The sequence below is a fragment of the Heloderma suspectum genome, chromosome 4 (genome assembly GCF_057233095.1).
Source record: "Heloderma suspectum isolate Gila_16-S chromosome 4, 16-S_ref, whole genome shotgun sequence".
Lineage (NCBI taxonomy): Eukaryota > Metazoa > Chordata > Lepidosauria > Squamata > Helodermatidae > Heloderma > Heloderma suspectum.
The window spans coordinates 44,582,421-44,604,856 of record NC_139461.1 but is presented as its reverse complement, the minus strand read 5'-3'; the positions used below and the strand labels follow the sequence as shown (position 1 = coordinate 44,604,856).

Sequence of the window (22,436 nt, the reverse complement as noted above, 5' to 3'; positions counted from 1 at the left end):
GCAATACTAATATTTTCATGCTATTCACATACTATTCTTATATATCATTCCCACACCATTCCAATGCACACACGATATTCTCTCTCTCTCTCTCTGTCCTGCGCGCGCGCGCACACACACACACACACACACACACACACAGAGTTTTAACAACTGACCACTATTTTGAGAGTGCTGACTATTCTCTTTGCTGTTGAACCCATTCCTGCAAACAACACACAGCCCCATCTGCCCCTAGGCCAGTGGTGGGCAGAACATAGATCTCCAGATGTTTTGGACTTCAACGTGAGCCCACAGGCACCTCCAATGGCTCCCACAAAGGGGTTCCCAATGTGGTGCCCAGGGGCACCCAATTTTTTTTAAAAAAATGTTCTAATTTTTTCCATTTTTAAATATACATACATGCATTTGTATGAAATGCATTCAACTTTCTAGCAATTATACATTGCTCCAACAAAAGCAGACCAAATATCCAAATAAGTATCCATTTGAAGGTGGCATCTATATGCCACCTGTTCAAATATTGAAAACTTTGTAAGGTCCTCAATCCATTGCATTATAGGAGCTGAACGTTTATCCTTCTTCATATCAGCAGCCAGCAGGGAGCAAAACAATCCATACATGTGTTTGGGGGTTGGGTTTTTTTGTTTTGCATTATTTCCCATTTCTTATAGGCTGCCTTGAGAGTCATTTGATTGAAAGGTGGGATACAAATCTTCAAAATGAATGACTAAATAAATAAATGCGATGGAATGGAAAGCTGTGGCAGTTTCACACATCTGAATGAGGTTTGGATTGTGGAGTGGAAAGTTGCAGTGGCCAGCAATGGAAATCAGAAAATAGGGGAGGCAAATGTGTATTGGAATGGAAGGATGGATGAAATTCTACCTTTGCAAATTTTAACGTATCTCAGATTGAGGGAAAAAGATTTCTAGTGGCAGCCAGGAAAATATCAATGTTTGCAGAATGCCGAACAGAAATTAAAATTACCCCACATCTGTTTACCTGGCTGTTAAATGCCAGCCCAAAGCCCTTCTGTTTAGCTACTGAGGCTGGACTTGTCCTCTAGGGGAAGGGAGTTTCAACAAAAGAACTAGGAGGGAGCCACAGGGAAATGTCTACCTGCATAACCTTTCTGTTTGAAGTTGGTGCACAGATGGTACAGTCAAGAAGGTGTGAGGGAACAAAGGAGTATCCATACCAACAATTCTAATGGGAGCTCCCACACCTTATGTAAGCTTTTTGTTTAAACGGAGGACATTTTTAATTTGCCCACTTATAATTTTAAATCAGTCCCATATTTATTAACTTCCTTGTTCGTGCATTTCCCATTTTACATTGGAGTAATTTCACTGGCTTTATTTACTAAGCTTTGAAAAAGCAATCATGTTTGAAAGCTTAATCATTGTTTCGAAGAGATTTTACAGCACCCTTTATAAAATTATTATTGGTCCTTAACCTCCCAGAAAAAATTAACATACGGGAACAATCTTTGTGGCTGTTTCGATGAAGTGTTAGATGACTTTCAGCAAAGTACAACAAAGAGATCCTTCCCAACCACATGATGGGGCCATTCACACAACACGCTAACCCACACCTAGTGGTTGAGTGTGGGTTGTTTTGAACTGTGGGTTGTTTGTTGAACCATGGGTTAACATGTTGTCTGAACGCAGCCAGGGTGGCTTGTTAACCATGCAGTGTGGCTTATTTTCTTGAACAAGACACCTTGAGAACCCATGGTTTGTTGGGTTGTTCAGGGTGGTTAACAAGCCACACTGCACGGTTAATAAGCCACCCTGGCTGCGTTCAGACAACATGATAACCCACAGTTCAACAAACATCCCACAGTTCAAAACAACCCACATTCAACCACTGAGTGTGGGTTAGCATGTTGTGTGAACAGCCCTGATATGTCTTGTGTCCTCAATTTGGTGGGGACAAATTCTCCACTCCAGCAGTCTCACACTGATTCTCCACCTCTACCTTTTTGTCCTACTCTCTCCCTTATGTTTGTGTTGTTGTTATTGTTTTACACTATAAGCCTGAGAATAGAATCTGTAGCTTTTATTTTGGTTTATGTACAACACTGTGGTGCTCTAGAAATAGATAATAAGGCATGAGAGTCAGAGATCCAGCAGAGTCTACACAGGCAGTATTATTAACATTTATATACAGCCCTATCTGCTAAAAAGCCATCAAGGCGGTGTACAACAATTTAAAACAGCAAAACCTTGCAACAATAAAAACAAGAACATTAAAAATAGTTAAAACATTACAACATTACAACTGCACATTTTAAAAGGCTAATTTCAAAAGATGAGTCTTTGCACCCTTTCTAAAGGCCAAGAGAGTGGGGACCAATCATAGGTCATGAAGGAACGCAGTGCATTCTATAGTTTGCGGGCAACACAGGTGAAAGCCTTTTCACACGTGCCTGACAAATGGGGCTCTGAGAGTAATGGCACCCTCAAAAGGGACTTTCCTGCAGATCTTAGCACTCAGGCAGGTTCATAGCAAGACAGGCAGTCCCTTACACAGTAATGGAAAGAAGGGGGTGGCATGACCCCAATCCAGAGCAACAGCCAGGACTCTGACAAAGAGGGCAGGGAAGGTAACCAACTGGATTGGGTAGACCAACGGTGCAAGCTGTGGAGGTGCTGAATACAAACTCAGGCCCCAACATCAAGCCTAAGGCAGGAGCTCCCTGAGCCAGAAACCTCCAACTGGGACTCCTAGGACTGGATCCCCTGAGTCACATTCCCCAAAGAAACCGGTCCCCTGTATACCAGGAATCATGCTCCCCAGTGCCTGACTGCCAGCAGAGGCAATGCACAAGACAGGAACTGTTGTGGCGGCTTGACTGTGGAATAACCTACCCATGAAGGTGAGACTACTAATACTGCAGTTTTGGGGGGTGCCCACTTGAAACTCTTTTGTGTGTGCACACATTTCAATCAGTTGATATGATCTGTCTGTCTGTTATACGTGCTGCCTTTCTTTTTGGTTTTATTATGATGGTGTTGTCTTATTGTTTTTTATTGTACATTATCTAATATGATTTTGATCATAGCCTTGTACACCACTCTGGTATCTGCAAGGATGAAGGGTGGCCTAGATATATTCATAATAAATAAATGAATAGCTGAGAGGCTGAGAGCTCAGGCCAGAAGACTACCCCCTTTAAGGCTCTCCACTCTTCTGAAAGGGGCAGCAACAGTCTGAACCCACAGAATAAGAAAAACTGAGCACTGGTCCTCCAGCTATTCAGACCAAGGACTAACAAGCCAGGAAACCTCTCTTAAGATAAAAGGCCATCAAGTGACAGCCCCTAGCAAATACAGAGTTGAAGAAAGAACTTTGATATGCTTGCTCTTTACAATTCCCACTCTCCAATTCCCACCTTGGACAGAGATGCAAAGGCTTGGCACTGCTGAGAAAACCTAGGACAAAAGTGACACAGTGGCCAAGCTCACACATAATGATAGGTCAGGAATCCTGGTTTATAGAACTCCCGCTTTGCTTCTCTTCCACTTACAGGAACAGGTAGACAAACCAGGCAGGGATAGTTTGATGTAACGTTTGAACCTGGGATTATAGTTTTTTGCAGCTAAACAAGCCAGGATTGTAAACCAACTTTACACTGGGATTTATTGTTGGCTTACAAATCCTGACTCATTTGGGCACAATCAATCATAACCCCAGGTTAGTTTGTTTACCCACTCACATGAATGGAAGGAGTGAAACAGGGGCAAACACTGCACCAGCACATGGTTCGTTCACAGTGCGGTTTAATAAGCCAGGATACCTGGCTTATGTGTAAATGCAGCCCGTGGCTTGTTGTAATGCAGATGACTGGCCCAATGAAATCCAAGTTGCACCAATTGTCCACTTTCTAAAATGTAACCAGATAACCAAACAGCCAAGCAATACTTGTAAAGCATCTTGAAATACATTGGATACAAGGTGCTACATATATGAAAAAGTATTAAGTATAATGATTGGTTCAATATCATAATGTATTGTAAGAACCATCTCCCTGATGGCATGTTATAAAAAAGCTCATAAATTACATTTACTACTAGTATGGAAAACAACTGCAAAAGTACCTCTTTCAAATTGACTCCTGCTATTACCGGACTTCAAAATCAATTTCTCATTTATAAAAAAAAATTAGTATTAAATATTTATAGACAAATGCATAACGATTTCACTTTCTGGAATTAAACCCAGGCTACGGCATGGCACATATGCAAAGCCTTTAGAAAACCACCAAAAAAAGAGAGGTCAGTTTGCAAATTATACCAAGCCAGCCTAAATTCAGATAAATTCATTGAACATAGCAATATGGCTACGATAGTCAAAGGTAGGAAAAAATGGAACCTCTGCATTCAAATGCTTAGCTGTTTATCCCAGGGTAAGGTAAATAGCCCATTCTCACATAGGTGAAAATGTAATTGTTCTCTGTGAGTACCACGTTGACCACTACTATTCCTTATTATATGATAGATACGTCTAAAAGGAAAGCTACTCTAAGGGAACGCTTTCTCCCATATCAACCTGCCCATTCACTGAGATCTACAGATTAGGCCCCCCTGGTAGCTCCATTGGCTGCACATGTGTATCTGACTACAGCCTGAGGATGGGCCTTTTCTGTTGTGGCACCTCCCTTTGGAATTCTCTCCACACTATGGTGCAATAGGCACCATCCTTGATGGTGTTTCAGTGCCTGCTAAAAACCCATCCGTTTACCTAGGCATTTGCCAATTTTAATACCCATCTTAGTAGATTTTTCTGTTTTCATCTTGGTATTTTATTTGAACTGTTGTTTTAATGAATTTTGTACACCGCCCTGTGATTTGTTAATGATAAAAAATACTTTCAGTAGTTAAATAAATACTCTGGTTAGGGTGGCCTTAATGCACCCTTGCTTCTGCTTCCCAACAACCACACTGCCACACTTGTCTGTGAGCCTTCTGTGACGTTTATACACACCTGCCGTCTTCACACTCACTCCATGCCTCAGTCCCCTGCTTTCCATGCCTCCTCCCTCTCTCCAATGCCCATGAAGAAAAGGGTGCTTACCACCCCTAGCCTAGGAAGACCTGCACATACCAAGCCAAATTAATGTTCCACTTCCTCTCTGATATGCACTGATTTCCAGCATTCCATAAACCAGTCCTTCCCCCACAGAAGTTAGAATGTTTGTGATCATTTTGTTTGTCCAAAAAAGGGTCACAACAAATCAACAACGGGGACAGGAGGCACTGAATGTAGGAAAATAAACGGAGGGGAAGATTTTCAAACTGCCTAAGACTGCAATCCTATGCCCACCTACCTAGGAGTAAGCCCCATTAAACTCAATAGGTCTTACTTCTGAGTAGACATGCATAGGATCGCACTGAAAGTGATTTATTTAAGGCCAACACATTTCGGAATAAAATTCCTTCTTCAGGGGCATCCCACTAACCAACAACCTGCAACAATGAGCTCTTTTGACTTTCTCTTCTGCTAAATCAAGCTGTTTTTTTAAGCCAAAGTATATATTGTGGTTCATAAGTTTTATATGACTATAAGATACAGCAGTGACAATCAGGTATTTATTTGACAGGTTAAAAATACTGTACTGTTAAAAAGTGCTGTGTTGGAAACGAGCGCATTTCTGCTTCTTTAACCTGTGTCACTTTGATGGTTTTACTGTTTTGTGCTGGGAGCTCAAGGGATGCTTGACAAAGGTTAATAGTTACTACAGTCACTCAGCACGAATTTCCTATTCACTTCAACAAAAGGAAACAACCTGTTTAATTCATGATCGCATTCTTCCATTCTTTGGAATTGTACAGTTGGCTGTGATGGATATAGCATCTATTCACTTTAAAATAACACACATGCCAGTAATACCCCTGAATTTTGGATCTGTTCTAATGTGATGCAAGGAAAATAGCCCGGGTTTCTGGAAAACATGCCCCCTTTCCACTTTTCTGCCTTTTGAAAAGTGGACACAGAGGTACCAGAAGGATCCAGAAAAGGACATTTGGCACCCTCTTAATCCTGATCCTCAAAGTGCCCCGGGGGGTTGCACAGCTATGCACAAAGCAAGAAACAAAGGAGGAAGCAAGACTCCCATAAGTCTATGATAATTCTTCTGCCTGCGGACACAACGCCTGCAGTGCAGGCTACCGGTCATGTTCTTGGTGGGGGGGGGGGGACCTAATTTTCACCCATCATTTGTTTTAGGGCTGAGTACAACCTGCTCTACCTACATACTCTGTCTAGAGAAGCTGAATGCTACCAGTGGAGCAGGGAGCTCCTACTAGCTGGAATGTGTGGCCTGGCCACCCACCTCTAATTGGAGACAAACACTATACAACATCATTCACTTCCTTCTTCTGCTAACAGTGATAGAAATGGAAAATGCACATGACTGTGGTTGGTGTACCAATTCAAGAAGCTCTCCCATATCCTATTCATCAATCATCTCTGCAGTTTGCTTTTCTCTTTCTTGTGCTAGCATTTTATGAAACTTGCAGTGCAAACCTATGCATGTCTGCTCAGAAATAAATGCATAAAGGATTGCAACTTTAAGTGTGCAAAGGGTTGCAACTTCAAGTATATATTTTTATTAAAATTTCAAAGGATAATTGAACTCCCAGGAAGATACGCACTCCATTTCAAAGAAGAGAATTTCGAACCGGTGTGGGGAAAGCAATAAAGCCTTTATTGTTTATGTCGTCAAAGCAGGTACAAATTCTATTGTTGGTGCCAATAGAAATAAAATGTTCATAGTTTGCTACTGGATCTTCAGCATAAATTTTGCAACACAGTTTCACTGGTGCTGGCAATGCTTTTAAGTGATAATAAAATATCATAGTTTAATCAGCACCCCAGTAAATAACACACCTGCTTAACTGAAACAGATGTAATGAAGAAGAGTTCATAGAGATAAATTCCTTGACTTGAAACAAAGCATTAAAGATGGCTGTCTGTACATCAATTCTCAATAGTTAATGAGTATGACTGTATGTTTCCTAACCAAAAATTCCTGACAGCAGAGGCTTTGGTTTCCTTTATGTAGTTTTCATGCTCTAGTGTGACTGCTAAACCAATCAATTAATAATTGATTGGTTCATTGACTCATTGACAGAGATATTTAATATATTTAATATCCTGCACTTTTGTTCCCAAGGGACCCCAAAGATGGTTTACAGTTTTCCTTTAAAGGCACAATCCTATGTATGTTTAGACAGAAAAAGTCCTACAGCTCCCAGAATTCCCAGCATAACTGGCTGGGAAATGCTGGGAGTTGTAGGGCTTTTTCTGTTTAAACATGTATAGAATTGTGCCCTAAACTATATAATGTCTAAATCACAAAGCAATGGATTACCATACCTACAAGGCTTCGTGGTGCATTTTAAAAAGTGGCATGCCATATGAAAAAGGAGGATGTCAAGCCTAGTTTTGGGGACAGACTCCACCCCCAAACATGCATTTTAATCAAGTCACTTTGTGACTAATGCTAAAGTGGTAAGGGTGGAATCTGCAAAAGAGATTGCTGTAATTTTCTCCAAAGTCCCACTGCTACTATACATTTAGAATTCATGTTTGCATCCAGTCAGCACCCTTGCCTTATGGATAGCACTTCAGGTTTGTTTTGTATCTCCATGAAGCTTCCTGTGTGTGAGAGTGCATGGCCCAGATCCAAAGGCCTGATCACTTTGTAACATGCACACAGTGGAACTTTTTGTCCCCTTCCACCATCACCATTCCCAGCTGCCAAAAAACTATTCCTGAAGGCCACGGGACCCTACGCAGCAGAATTCTATGTGATACATGAGGAGAAAATCAACAATGTACCACTATTAGTACCTAGTATTATCTCAATATTTGATGTAGAAAAATTCAATGTATATAACTGTTCATCATTTGAATCCATAGCATCATTTTCAGTCGCCAGTCTTCCCTCAGGATGCAAGGGGAATGAGGGAGCAATCTCTGCTCATACTGGGCCCTTATGATCAGCTTCCTGAACCACTCCGCCCCTAATTTGCTGTATGTAATCTAAGTGTTTTCTTTCAATCTTCTTTTGCAGAGATATCACATTTTCTCACAATACCTGTACTTGGGATAAAATATTTATTCATTGAATATTTTTGTGATAAGATCAGTGATGAATCACAACTATCTACCTCTAATGGTGGTGAAACCCCCTGTAGGGTTTTAAAAAAAAAAAAAAAAATCAGGTAGTTATTATTTGATGGTTGCAAACTCCTCTGCTGTACACCACCAGGGCAAGACTGCTTATCCAGCCTCCTCCAACAGACACCAGGAAGTCTACTTTCCTGTGCCCCACAGCAATGCTTTGTTACTGTGTGAGCATTCTTCAAGATTTTATTTTATTTTAATTTTACAATTATCCCTACCACATACATATACACAAGAGTCCACATTTGGTAGCCCATCGCTGTTTCAAGTAGATGTGAGAAATGGCTTTCTCATTACTTGCTGCACAGAGGCAAGTAAAAATATTATTTGTGTATCCAATGCCTGACTAAGGTAAGGAAAGAGTGATGGGATGCAAGTGTATTGATTTTTGCAGCCACTCCCCCCCTCAAACCCATAACAATGAACCTAGCAACCTGATGCGATTTTGAAAGAATCTCTCTGACTCCCTGCGTTTCTGGTAGTTACACTGGTGAAGTTCATAATCTGAGGGCAGTATCCAACTGTGTCATTCCATTAGCACAAATGATGCTGCGCTAGCAGAAGCTAGGTTCTGAACTATGCGCAAGAGAAGAATCCAACTGAAGTTACATTTGCGCAAGCACAGTTGTGCAGACGGTTGTGCATTATGCTTGTGCAACCCGTTGCACATAACTCTCACGTAACCTATTATGCAACCCACTATGCAACTTGTTGTGCATTCTGCTTGGGCAACCAGCTGTGCAATTGCTTGCACGACTGGTTGCAGAATGCCTTGCACAATCAGTTGTGCAACTCCTTGCACAACTGGTTGTGTAAGCGTAATGGGCAACTGCTTGCACAACAGAAAGATTCAGTGGAGCTACACTAGCGCTAATTGAGTTTGCAGAAAGACACTGTTGGATACTGCCCTCAGAATATAAACTTTGGACAGTTCATAATTCTTGGTACAATTGCAATTATAGCACTAGTCACCTGAAATTTCTTCTCCCGTTCAGATCATAATCTGAGCCAGTAGGCCCCCCTCCATCCTTCCCTGGTGCCTTGAAAACTGCAAGAGCAGCCCCTTGGGTGTTACACAGCCAGTCTTTAGCAGGCCCAGTCCTTAGTATGGCCATCAGGGGCTCTGGAAGTTACATGTCCCACAGCTCCTTTCTATTAGGCCATTGCTGTTCCAGCACTCAGGACACCAGGGAGAAAGCCTCTCTCTCCCCATTCTCTTGTGCATGAACAAGATATTCTACTTAGGGATGATGCAGTAGTCCTCCTGGTTCAATCTCCAATATGGATATTTGTTCTCCAAATGTGGATAAGTATCCCAAGCCTTCATTATATCTAATTCTATTCAATGTAATAGATCAATGGCCAGATGTGCAAACTCTTGGGCATGCTGCTCAGAGGAAAAATGAAAAACATGCATGGCTCAACAACCTGCACAAAGGCTGTGAAGAGCAGGTTTGAAACTGACATGCTTGAGCCCAGAGAAGCCTGGTCATGGCAGAAGTGAAATCCAGAATTTCAAACCCTTGGCCAATTTCAAAAGCCCTATCACTTATTGCAGAGGTAGGAAGACAGCTTATCAGTTTCACTGCTGCTCTTTGCAATGTGCAGACAGTGCTGGATTTCCCAGGAATGGCAGCTGGATGTGCAAACTGTTGTACATTCAAGCATGTGGGGATGGGGGAATAGATTCTGGGAGGGAAAAAATGCATGCAAGTGTAGTAGTTGTTGGGAAACTCCATGGAAATCCAAGATACTCCACAGTTTCCATGGATATCTGGCATTATAGAGTGGGCCAACAGAAAACTCTGTAGAAAATAAAGAGACACATTTCCTACGCCCTTAATTGTGCTTCTGTAACTTAAGAGTTACTTGCTGGAATTATTTCACAAAGACCAAATGCAGTTATAGCACACGGGGGGATTGTGCGGGAAGCCCTCTGTATCTATTATCTACAGCAAACCAAAGAAGAAAGGGCAATGCAATGGAGCGTGTACCAGATATAGCTCTACGGACTGAACCTTCCAGTTGCTGAGGTCCCTGAACATGCAATGTGAGAACAAAAGAAAGTTTTGTGTTGATTTCTTCTATCACTTTTATTCTCATGCTAGAAACTTAAAGGGAGATTTTATAGCCCATACAGGGGAGTGAAGGGAGCAAAGGGATGCATGAAATACATGCTGACCTAGAGGTCTTTCCTCTCTCTGATGGATAAGAAGAACATTCATTCTTATTTCTTTTTTGTTCTTACTTGCCGTAAGTGAGGGCAACCTAGGCAGAGGAGCAACATCTAGTGCTTAGTGCTTGTCTGTGCAACAGATTGAGGGAAGGCACTTGCTGGAGTATTCACTCTCTATTGAACAGTACACAAGCCATTTGGTTTCAGACTGAACCCCAATTCTCTTTTGAATATCAGTTGAGCAAATGGTGCCAGTCTGGGTCTGCACTGAAGCAGCTGTGCCATTATTTCAACTTGCATAGAAGTCCTGATTTTTGAGTGTAAGTAGATGTTTCAGCACAGCACTGCTGAGCTGAAACATGTGATCAGGAGCAACCATATCATTCAGCTCATGCTGGGCTGCATTTCAGACTGCAGGTCACACTTTGAATGCTCTCAAACAAAAACGATGCTTCTCCTGCCCTGCCTTGGATAGGTGGTCGCCTCCGAGTTTGGAGGCAGCCGCCTATCTGCATAGGATTACGCCTGTACTTATTTATTTAACGTATTTGTACACTGCTTGATATCCTAAGATCTCTAAGCAGTTTACATACAAATACATAAAATACAATGTAAAAACCAATGTAAAAATAGTACAAAATAATAAATACATCATACATGTAAAATAATCTCTGGACAAATGCAACACTAGGCCGACGCCTCTTCCTGACATACTAGTGGTTTATGAACAGGGAAGTTTGCTTTTTTTTAATACAATGAAGAAATCCGTCACCTGTAATCTAAACCAGTACAACTGAGCAGGAGCTGCACTTTGATACCTTTGAGTTGATTTCATAGTACATAATTACCTGTGAAACATTACAGCAGGAGTAGGCAACCTGGTATCCTCCAGATGTTTGGGACTACATCTCCCATCATTCCGGACCATTTGTCATGCTGGCTGGGGCTGATGGGAATTGACATCCAAAGCTTCTGGAAGGCACTAGGTTGCCTACCCCTGTTCTAATGTTTCATGGGTAATTATGCACTATGAAATCAACTCACCTGGCATTATCCAACTGCGTCATTCCATTAGCACAAATGACGTTGTGCTAGCAGACACCAGGTTCTGAACTAGTGACCTTATTGATTCTCCTTGATCTCTCGGTGGTTTTCAGTACCATCGACCATGGTATCCTTCTGGGACGATTGTCTGAGCTGGGGGTGGGAGGCACTGCATTGCAGTGGTTTCGCTCCTACTTGGAGGGCTGGCTCCAGAAGGTGGTACACTTTGGGAATATTGCTCAGCCCCGTGGACTCTCCAGTATGGGGTTCCACAGGGGTCTGTTTTGTCCCCCATGTTATTCAACATCTACATGGAACCACCGAGTGCGGTCATCTGGAGTTTTGGAATGCGCTGTCATCAGTGTGCTGATGACATGCAGTGTTATTTCTCCTTTTCATCTTCTTCAGGTGAGGCTGTGGATGTGCTCAATCAATGCCTGGCTGCGACAATGGACTGGACGAGCACTAATAAACTGAAACTCAAACCAGACAAGACTGAGATGCTGTTAGTGGGTGGTTCTGCTGACCAGATGGAGGGTGCTCAACCTGTTCTGGATGGGGTTACACTCTTCCTGAAGGAGTAGGTTCATAGCTTGGGGGTCCTCCTGGAGCCACCTTTGTCACTTGAGGCTCAAGTAGCCTCAGTGGCGCAGAGTGCCTTAGTTCTACCAGCTTCAGTTAGTGGCCCAGCTATGCCCCTATCTGGACAGGGATAGCCTGGCTTCAGTTGTCTACGTTCTGGTAACCTCCAAGTTAGATTATTGCAACGAGCTCTATGTGGGGCTGCCTTTGAAGACGGTGCGGAAGCTTCAGGTTGTGCAAAATGCAGCACCCAGACTGATAATGGGGACCAGAAGGTCTGAACATATAAGACCGACTCTGGCCCACTTGCACTGGCCTGCCTATGTGCTTCTGAGCCCAATTCAAAGTGCTGTTTTTGACCTATACAGCCCTACATGGCCCAGGACCACAGTACTTGACAGAATGCCTCTCCCGGCATGAACCAACCCGTGCGCTACACTCTGCATCTAAGGCCCTCTTCTGGGAGCCTCCTCCGAGGGAAGCTCGGAGGGTGGCAACAAGGAAGAGGGCCTTTTCAGTGGTGGCTCCCCATTTATGGAATAATCTCCAAGACGAGGCCTGCCTGGTGCCAACATTGTCATCTTTTCAGCACCAGGTTAAAACTGCCCTCTTCTCTCAGGCATTTGGCAGCATATAATGAATCTCTTGATTGTCTCTGGCTGATTGTTTTAAATTGTTTTAGATATATGTTGGTGTTGTGTGTGTCATTTGTTTCATGCCATTATGTGAATGGTTTTTATATTTTATATAATGTATTTTAATGCTTTTTAATTTTTGTGAACAACCCAGAGAGCTTCAGTTATGGGACGGTATAGAAAAATAACAAAGGAAAGGAAACTATGGACAAAAGGAGAATCCAAATTATGTTTGTGCAAGCGTGGTTGCACAATAGGTTGAACATTACGCTTGCGCAATCAGTTGTGCAACTGCTTGTGAACTCGGCTTTTACAACCCATTGCACAATCAGTTGTGCATCCATTCACACAACCAGTCGCACAATGGAAAATCTGGAAGAGCTCCGCTAGCACTATTTGAGTTTGTGGAATGACACTGCTGGATACTGCCCCAAAGTATCAAAGGCAATTTAAAACTCAATGTAATACTAAGAATGTGGCTCTTTCAGTTAAAAGAAAGCATTAGAGTTACTTCAGTAGAGGGCTACTATTCAAAACATGCTGATAAATGGCAGTGAACAGTCTGCTTCAGAACTCACTGTCTTTTCTATAAGAATATATAACACTCACAAAAGCTCAAAAGGGGCGGGGAGAGTGTTAAGTCATACAGGGCATATCCAAGGAACATTTTTACCTATTTGTTTTCTGTACTGATCAACAGGTGTTCTTGCAGAGGAAGCATCTTTTCTACCCATTTTTCTGTGCTCAAGAACTCTGTAAAGAAAAACGACAAGATTTTAACAATGTTTATGGTTGCTTTTAATGTGTTGTGAACCTCCGAGTGCTGTTTTTGCAGCAGAGGGGCAGGATATTAAATAAATAAATAAATAAATTTCACAGCAGCACACAAAAAAAGCATACATGAAGTACAATTAGGTTGTGGAGAAACTTATCCGTATTTCTGCTTGCCACAGGATTGCTGTCAGTATCTACCAGTTTCCTAGAATTATTTTCCAAATACTAAGGTTGCATGCTGTACACATTTACCTAGGAGTAAGTCCCAATCAACTCAAAGGGACCTTCTTATGACTAGACATTCATAGAACTAGGTTGTAAGTTCCACTCTCAAATATTATTTATAGACTCATAGCTTTTCAAAGTCTGTGGGATGTAGTTTCTGGACAGACCTCCCTTCTTCCTCTTGTGAAAGTGGGAATGCCTTCTGCTTATATGTATGATTGTACTTATCTATATACAAGACTTTATTGACTGCATCCAGTATCTTTCTAGTAATTTGTCTTGCTGTACAGAAATTTCCCTAATATTCAGATATTTATATACTTTATTAAAAAAAATAAGTTACATCTTATATATCAGTTCATCCAAAATAGAGCAGCGAGACCATTAATGGGGACTGGACCAACAAGGTTATATTATGCCAGTACTTTTTCATCTGCACTGGCTAAGTCTGGGCCCAATTCAAAGTGCTGGTTATTAACATTCAAAGCCCTAAACGGTTTGGGGCCAGGTTACCTGAAGGATCATCTCCTCCCATATACACCTGCCCATAACCCAAGATCGTCCCCAGCAGTCCTTCTTCGAGAGCCCCCGCCAAAGGAAGAGAGGTGGGTGGCTACCAAGAAGAAGGCCTTTTCAGTTGTGGCACCCCAGTTGTAGAAGAAGCTTCCCAGAGAGGCCCGTCTCCACTGTACCCTTTCAGCACCAGGTAAAGACCTTATTTTCCCAGGCATTTAGTCTTTCAGTTTCTGTTGTTTTAAATCTGCTTAAATTTAATTTAAATTTAAATACAGTATTTTAAATATTTGCATTGTTTTTGGTGACTAGGGCTCATGGGAGTTGCAGTCCACTAAGATCTGAAGGGCCACACATTCCCAACCCATTATACAGTCAGGGCCAGAAATGTTGCAACAAGGATAACTGTTTTGGCAGTTGGCCTCTGCATACCACCACACTTAAGTTGAAAAGAAACACACCCAGATGAGAGCGAAGTCAGGACTTTCAGCTGTAAAGGGAGGAAACTCAGCATTGAGTCATGTCCATGGGTTCCAGACTTCAGGCAGTCATTGACTGCAAAGGATTTTCATCCAGGTATTAAAGGCTATCCTTAAGTCTGAAATGATGTTGGTTTGTTCCATTACTTATGAGCCACCAACGATGGGGGTGTGCGTATACCACTGGCTGTCCTTCCTGAATGGCTGGTGCCCCACTTTTGTCCAACCCCTTGAATTACAGCTGAAAGTCCTGACTTCGCTCCCATCTGGGTGTGTTTCCTTTCAACATCAATGTGGTGGTGTACAGAGGCCAACTGCCAAAACAGTTATCCTTGTTCCAGTATTTCTGGTCCTGACTGTATGTGGTACCTTGGTGATCTCTTGGTGTGTTGCCCTGTTCAATGGGAATCAGCTTTCCATGTTGTTGATCATTCTACTTAGGGCATGTCTAACCACCAGTCTCCTCTGCTTTCCCATTTTGGTGCTTGTACTTTAAATCAGAAGTGTAGATGTATGCAAAAACAGCTTGCATTTCTGCGTGGCCTGCCTGTGGCTACCTTGCTACCTCTGGTGTGTACGCAGAGGGAAACATCTCTGTGTACACACCAGAGAGTCCTGAACAGTTTGGGATTATGGTGAAAGCCATATGCAATAGCCAAACCTGTGTTGACAGAAGTTAATCTGCATGTTCTTCAAGGTCACATGTATCTATAAGGTGAAGATGAAACTCACCATGTCTTCCAAATCAGTAAATATTTTTAAGTTATTCCAAAGAAACAACCCTTTATAATTACTATGTTATAGATTCAATAGAGGCTATAAGCTTGTACATTCATCTTTTAACTCTACAAATGCACATTACAGACTTGAACAGATTCAACAGCCACCCTCCTGTCTCAAGAAAACCTAGGAATGTAGTTCTGTTAGGGGAAGGCTAGAAATTGTTAGCATCTTCACCAAACTACAATTCCCAGGATTCTTTGTGGGAACGTATAACAGTTGAAGTGATATAAAACGGATACAGGGTTGTAATATAGATAGGGCGATACTGCACCATATAACAAAATTAAGAACAAAACTACACACACACACACACAGCTCCTTTATTGTATTTTTCTGTCCAGGCTTTAATGCCATTATATTCCAGATGAGTGGGGAAAAGGAACAAAATACAAAGGCAGCATTTAACCTAACAAAACCAATGAGACTAACTTTTATGTATAACATCCAATTTACAACTTAGTTTATTACCAAAGAAAGTCTTTTTTTAATTTGCCTTTCGCAGCCCTGTAATATTTTGCAAAATGCCAGCAATGAAAAATGAATGCACTTTTTGTAGTTGCCAATAAACCATGATGTGAAAAATAATTTTAATTTTGTTATTAGAAAAAAGAAGTTTGGCCTAGTTAATATAAGCCACAGAGACCCTCCTGAATGTCTGTGTGGTTCAAGCTGCCACTGATTTTGCAGCAACCAGGACCTCTAAAATTGCTGTGACTTTTCTTTGTTCTTCAAAGCTGCGCAGTAATCATCATTCATTTCAACTGCTTTGATGGTTAGATAGCAAACTCCCAAGAAACCCACGGAGACATTAGCACATACAGCCGCAATGTCTAATAAGACTGCTATTTGCATAAAAGATCAGCAACAATTTAAAATGTCTTGCAGTAGATGTGGAAAGGGAATAACAGATCTATATTAGCATGTACGAAACCAAGATTGTTTTCACAATTTAATTCCCAGGGGACCATAGCTCATCACCTTCTCTTGTAAAAAAATATTCTGCATTCCCCGAGGAAGTAACTTGCTATGAGCCCAAGTTAAACTAAAATATGGATTAATAAGAAAATATATTCATTATTTATGAATCTTGCTCAGGAATGGGTTTCATTGTAATCATATCAGGTTTCTGCAGCTCATGAAATACTTTGAAAAGAAAATGACCAGCCCTGTATTAAACTACAATGGTTTTCCCAAAATAATGCACACCACTGGTTTGTGCCTTTTAACTAAAAAAGGAATGGGTTCAATCCTTTTCCCATTGTACTGTCATCAAAAATCCCTCATGCTGGCAATTTGGGCTGAAACAACTTGTTTGGTGTGTGTTTTTAAGGTAACTTTTTACAGCAAAGGAGGATTTTAAAACCAGTTTTTGGCAGGGCTCAGGCAAAAGGGGGTGGGGCATTTTTCATAAAAGCTTTCTGCAGGTTTCAAAATCACTTTCATCCCCTTTGGCAATTTTGGGCAGTTTGCCCATTCAGAGTGATGGTCCAGGAAGCACTACTATCCCTCTGAACTGGCTTTGTGACTTCACATGGTCCAATTTGATTAGCTACATAGTGTCATGATGTTGTCACATTTACTTACATGCTCCTTGACTGGCTCCAATCACTGTTCTCAGGAAAAAGAAATACTTTTTTTTTTAATGGTGCTCCTAACAACCAGCAAACAAGGTAAACAATGTAGGAGTTTCAGGGAACATCCTGCCTCAGTCAAAACGGGCAAATGTTTAGCATAGCTCTAGTTTTGGGCCCAATGAGGTCATAATTTGCTGGGTCTGAAGGCATGTGGGCTTGTTGCTTTGGAGCTAGAACAGCTCTGTGGTTGCTGCTGTACCCCATCACTCCTTCTCCACTTGTACATTGCTCCCCCATTGCTCAGGAAAGGCAAAGAAAAAAAGATGACAGAATGCAACTAAAGAAGTTTTAAAAACATAGGAAGAAAAATTCCCTGAGTACATCCTTGTGCAAAGTTCATACAACCGTCTGTTTTCAATACATGCATTATATGTTGAGAAGTGAGAACTGGCAAGCAAGCAGGTTTTCCAGCAAAACAGATCTCTGCGGTATGCATCGTTCATTGCTTTTATGGCATTTAAGGTGGGGGCGGTTTTTAATTTTTAATAAATTCTGCAATTGTTATGTTTCAATTGTATTCTATACCGTATTATTGTTTTGATCGATCTTAACTGTTTCCGTAAGCTGCCTTGAGTGCCATTTCTTGGTAGGAAGGCAGGGCCCAAATGAAATTAAATAAATAACCTGTCCGCAACAAGGTCCTGTGCACCGCTTAAGAATAAGGCAGGCTGTCCCCCCCCCCCTTCTTTTCTCTTTTTTACGGTACTTGGGCAGTGGGAAGGCTGAAAAGGGCAAGGGCTCTTCCTTGCAAAGATGCAGGCTTAGGCAGGGCCGTGTCCAGGCCAGGCCCTAACCGAGAAGCCTCCGGCCCGGGCCGCCGGGCGGCTGCTCTTCTACGGTGGCGGTGGGAGGCCGCTCGTCGCCCGGACCTGCCTCTTCCCTCCCTCCCGTGGCCGCCGAGGAGGGTTGCGGCTTTCGGTTTCGCTGAGAGCGGCGCGCGGGCCGCCGCGCCCGCGAGGCCGGCCGGCCGGGCGAGGCTGCCGGACTCCAGCCCGCACCGCGGCGCCTCAGCCGGGGCCGCCCACGGCGGAAGGCCCCGGCTGGGGGCTGCGGGCTGGCGAGCCCGTTTCGCGCGCGCCTGCCGAGCCGAGCGGCCGCGTCGGGCGAGGAGGCGCAAGGGCAGCGACCCCTCGGCCGCCACGGGAAGGGCGGCGGGCAGCGCCCCCTCCCCAGCGCCGGGAGCGGCAATCGAATAAAGGTCTACGTACCGCCGGAGAGCGGAGGCGGGGACGGGCGGAGTTCGCGGAGGCCAGCGGGCGGGCGGGCGCAGCCGGCGGGGCGGGCGCACACGTGGCAGGGCCCCAGGCGAAGGCGGCGGCGGGCGAGCGGGCTCCGTCCGCGTTGCCGCTCAGCCAGCCGCAGCCTGCGAGAGGAGGAGGGAGAGAGAGGGAGCTGGAGCTGGAATTGGCCCCCTCTTCTTCCTTCGGGGATGCTGAAGGGGAGGAGAAGCGAAGAAGGCAGAGCCCTGGCCCCGCTAGGCTCGATGGCGCGGGAGAGAGGGGCTCAAGAGCGCGAGAGCCCTGCTGGAGCAGACCCAGGGCCCATCTCGTCCAGCGCCTGTTCACACGGTAGCCAACCCGCTGTTGCCCAGGAGCTCACAAGCAGGGCACGAGCGCAACAGCCCCCTCTCGTCCGTGCGCCCCAGCAGCTGGCGCACATAGGCACGCTGCCTCTGGTACTGGAGGTAGTATAGAGCCACCAGGACTCGTAGCTGCTGGTAGCCTTCTCCTCCAGGAATTTGTCTAACTGCCTTTTAAAGCCATCCAAATGGGTGGCCATCAGTGTGTCTTTTAGCGACTTCCATAGTTTGACTATGGAGTTGTTTGTTTGTTTATTATTACCTTCTTCTTTTTTTTCCTTTTGCAAGAAACCCAAGACAGCTGACATGCTCTTCCTCCTCTCCATTTTTCTCCTCACAACAACCCTGCGAGGTAGATTAGGCTGAGAGTCTGGCCCAAAGTCACCCGGTGAGCTTCATGGACTAGAGCCCTGGATCTCCGGAATCCCGGTCCAGCGCTCTCACCGCTACGTAGCACTGGTTGTTAGTGAAACTTCAGCTGTTTTAGGCCAGGCAAGCAAGAAGAAGGTGGGCAGAGGATGGAAGTCTGTTATCTGAGACTTGTTGTATTGCCTTATCATCCAGACCAAGGCTTCTTGTGGTCTCTCTGTGAGGGGTGCAGTCAGAGTTCGTTTGTGCGCGTCTGTGTGAAGGCTACCGTTTGTAGTTAGCACATTATTCACATTATTTTAATGTGAACCGCTTCGAGATTTTAATATATTATGTGGTATAAGTAAATAAAAAATATAATAATTATTCCTTTCACATTGTATTTCATTGCTCATTGGAATATTTGAAAATTAGTCACCCTTTCGGGTTAGCTAGCATGGACTGGTTATTTAGAACATAAGAGCAGCCATGCTGGATCAGACCAAGGGTCCATCTAGTCCAGTATTATGTTCTGTTCACACAGTGGCCAACCAGCTGTCGTCCAGGAACCGACAAGCAGGGCATGAGTGCAACAGCACCCTCCCACCCATGTTCCCCAACTGGTGTACATAGGCTCACTGCCTCTGATACTGGAGGTGCACATAGACATCAAGACTAGTACCCATTGATAGCCTTTTCCTCCAAGTATTTGTCTAACCCCCTTTTAAAGCCATCCAAATTGGTGGCCATCACTACATCTTGTGGTAGCGAATTCCATAGTTTAACTATGTGCTGTGTGAAGAAGTATTTCCTTTTATCTGTCCTGAATCTCCCACCAATCAGCTTAGGGATGTCAGAGAATTCTGCTATGGACTCCAGCGAGGCTGGATTCTTTAGAATCCAGCCCCCCGGAGACCGTGGCAGAACGGCCTCCCCCCACCACCACCACCCTGCAGAATCCCCCTGGGATGGACCTACCTGGTGGCAGATGCGGTGGTGGATGAAGCGGCAGTGGCAGCTCCAGCTGCTGCCAGGCTGCTGCGGCCACAAATGGCAGCCGTCATAGCGGCCACCATTTGCATCCCTACGCTTGCCCGTGATAGGCTACTTAAATATTTACGTAGCCTATCACAGGCTAGCATAGGGACGCAAATGGCGTCCCCTACGCAGGACGCCATTTGCGTCTGCAGCAGCCCGGCAGCGGGTGGAGGCCCTGTTGCGGATCGGCCTGGCCAGCGGCTCCATGGACTGGCCGCGGAGCAGAGCCGGCCGGGCAGGATTCCGGGGGGAGGAACGGATCGCCTCCCCCCACCTGCGGACCCCAGCGGAGCCAGGTAAGTGGGGTTTCGTACACCCCTAAATGAGCTTCATGGGATGAACCCATTGGGTTCTAGTATTTTGAGAGAGGGAGAAAAATGTCTCCCTATCCACATTCTCCACACAATGCATAATTTTCTAGACCTCTATCATGTCTCCCCTTACCCTCCTTTTTTCCAAGCTGCTATTTATTTAAAATAGTTTTAGACCTCTTTTTAAGAAAGAAAAACGTTTCAAGGCTGTTTAGAAAATAAAAATATATATATCTCTCTTCCCTCGCTCCCTCCCCCTCTCTCTCCCTCTATTGCTGCCTTAAGAACGTCCTGCCCTTGAAGGCAGCATAACAATCATTTTAAGTAAGCCTGATTCTCAACAGGTACTCTTATGTACTGCATGGTCCAAGGCCAATACAGGGGTGGGAGACAGCCATTCCAGAGACCAAATTTGTAGAAAAATATTTAGCAATAGACGTTGACATCTCTGTGCCCAACCTCTGCTCCTTAGTTGTTTCAATCAACAGCATTTTTTGAGACTAGTATTGTCCATTCCATTTATACTACACCAGTATCTCAGATAAAGCATATCAACACTTGATATAATACACAATACCTTCAGCTCTGAGAAGAGTAGGAGGTTCCCTGGAGGAAACTCAGTGATCTTCCTTGAAAAGTATGTTCTGTAGATTTCTAGATCTTTTTTCCATCTCCCCAAAGTTCAGCTTCATATACCAGTTGGCCTAAGACTTTGGCGGAAAAATAATCTTCAAAACTGGAACCATTAGTTGCCCTCAATACATATATTTAAGCAGACATACAGTTTCCATAATTTAAGAGTAGCTAAATGAAATCTCCATGTTAATCTTTCATTTAAAAAGGCCCAATATCTGAAAAATTTACTCTTGTCACCTGGCCGTCAAGTAGCCAATTAGTTCTGAGACCTATTTCCAAGTACCACAATTTGGGCCTTAGAATAATCCATAACCAAGTGCTCTGCCCTACATAGATATCCAAATTTATTTAACATTGTATTTAATGATATTAATGCTGGGTTATAAGCATATAATAATATCAAGATTCTCCATTTTCCCAATGTGGGAGGAAAAAAGGAGAGAGGCATCATTTCCAAATCTATAGCACTTATATAGAAATTTAAAAAATAATGATCCCTTTCTTCTTCTTAAGGTGCCATCTCCTATCAAAGGTAGCTATCATTACAGCTATTTTTGTTTACGATGCCGCTGCTCTGAATAGTTGTATAGAAGTACACCTGAACCATTCCCTCAGATTCTTTAACTATGATGTTCATCGTCTTCCTATTGATCTTTTTCCTTCCATTTTTCCTTCTATAATGAGTTGGGGTATTGGGTATTTTTCGCCACGGATAATATGAACAAGGTATTTAACTTTTTTCTTTTGATCTTTACCAATTCTGTTTGTTTGCTTACTCTGCATAGTGCGTTCTCATTTGTTACTTGATCAGTCCGTAGTGTTTTCAACATGCATCGGAATATCCACACTTCAGAGTATTCAGTTTTCCTCAGATTGTTCTTTTTAAGCGGTCCCCTGATGGTCCCCTGCTTTACCCCTTATTGATATTGCTTGTGTTAAGGCACCATAAGACCCAATCTTACTTGCATATTGTTATTATGATGTAGTTTCTTGTTGTCGTTCAGTCGTGTCCTACTCTCCGTGACCCCATGGACCATAGCACACCAGGCCTTCCTGTCCTGTGCTCTCTCCTGGAGTGTGCTCAAGTCCATATTCATTGCACCGGTGATGCTATCTAGCCATGTCACCCTCTGCTGTCCCCTTCTTTTGCCTTCAATCTTTCCCAGCATCAGGGTCTTTTCCAGTGACTTTTCTCTTCGCATTAGGTGGCCAGAATATTTCAGCTTCAGTATCTGTCCTTCCAATGAGCAGTCAGGGTTGATTTCCTTTAGGATTGACTGATTTGACCTCCTTGCAGTCCAGGGGACTTGTAAGAGTCTTCTCCAGCACCACAGTTCGAAAGCATCGATTCTTCGGTGCTCAGCCTTCCTTACAGTCCAGCTCTCACAGCCATACATTGCTACTGGGAAAACCATAGCTTTGATTATACAAACCTTGGTCGGCAAGGTGATGTCTCTGCTTCGTACTATGCTGTCTAGGG

At 43.5% G+C, this 22,436-nt stretch overlaps 1 protein-coding gene across 1 annotated transcript in view; it reads right to left on the bottom strand.

Annotated features, from left to right (window-relative positions):
- The window catches only part of TRIQK (triple QxxK/R motif containing), a 46,658-nt gene extending 28,249 nt beyond the window's left edge, over window positions 1-18,409 (bottom strand). The window contains exons 1-2 of the mRNA XM_084849142.1: window positions 18,253-18,409; window positions 13,310-13,389 (exon numbers count right to left, since the gene is read on the bottom strand). Coding sequence (XP_084705268.1) covers window positions 13,310-13,370 — 61 coding nt within the window. The 5' untranslated portion in view covers window positions 13,371-13,389; window positions 18,253-18,409. The remainder of the gene's footprint in view (window positions 1-13,309; window positions 13,390-18,252) is intronic.
- Window positions 18,410-22,436: the final 4,027 nt, after the last annotated feature.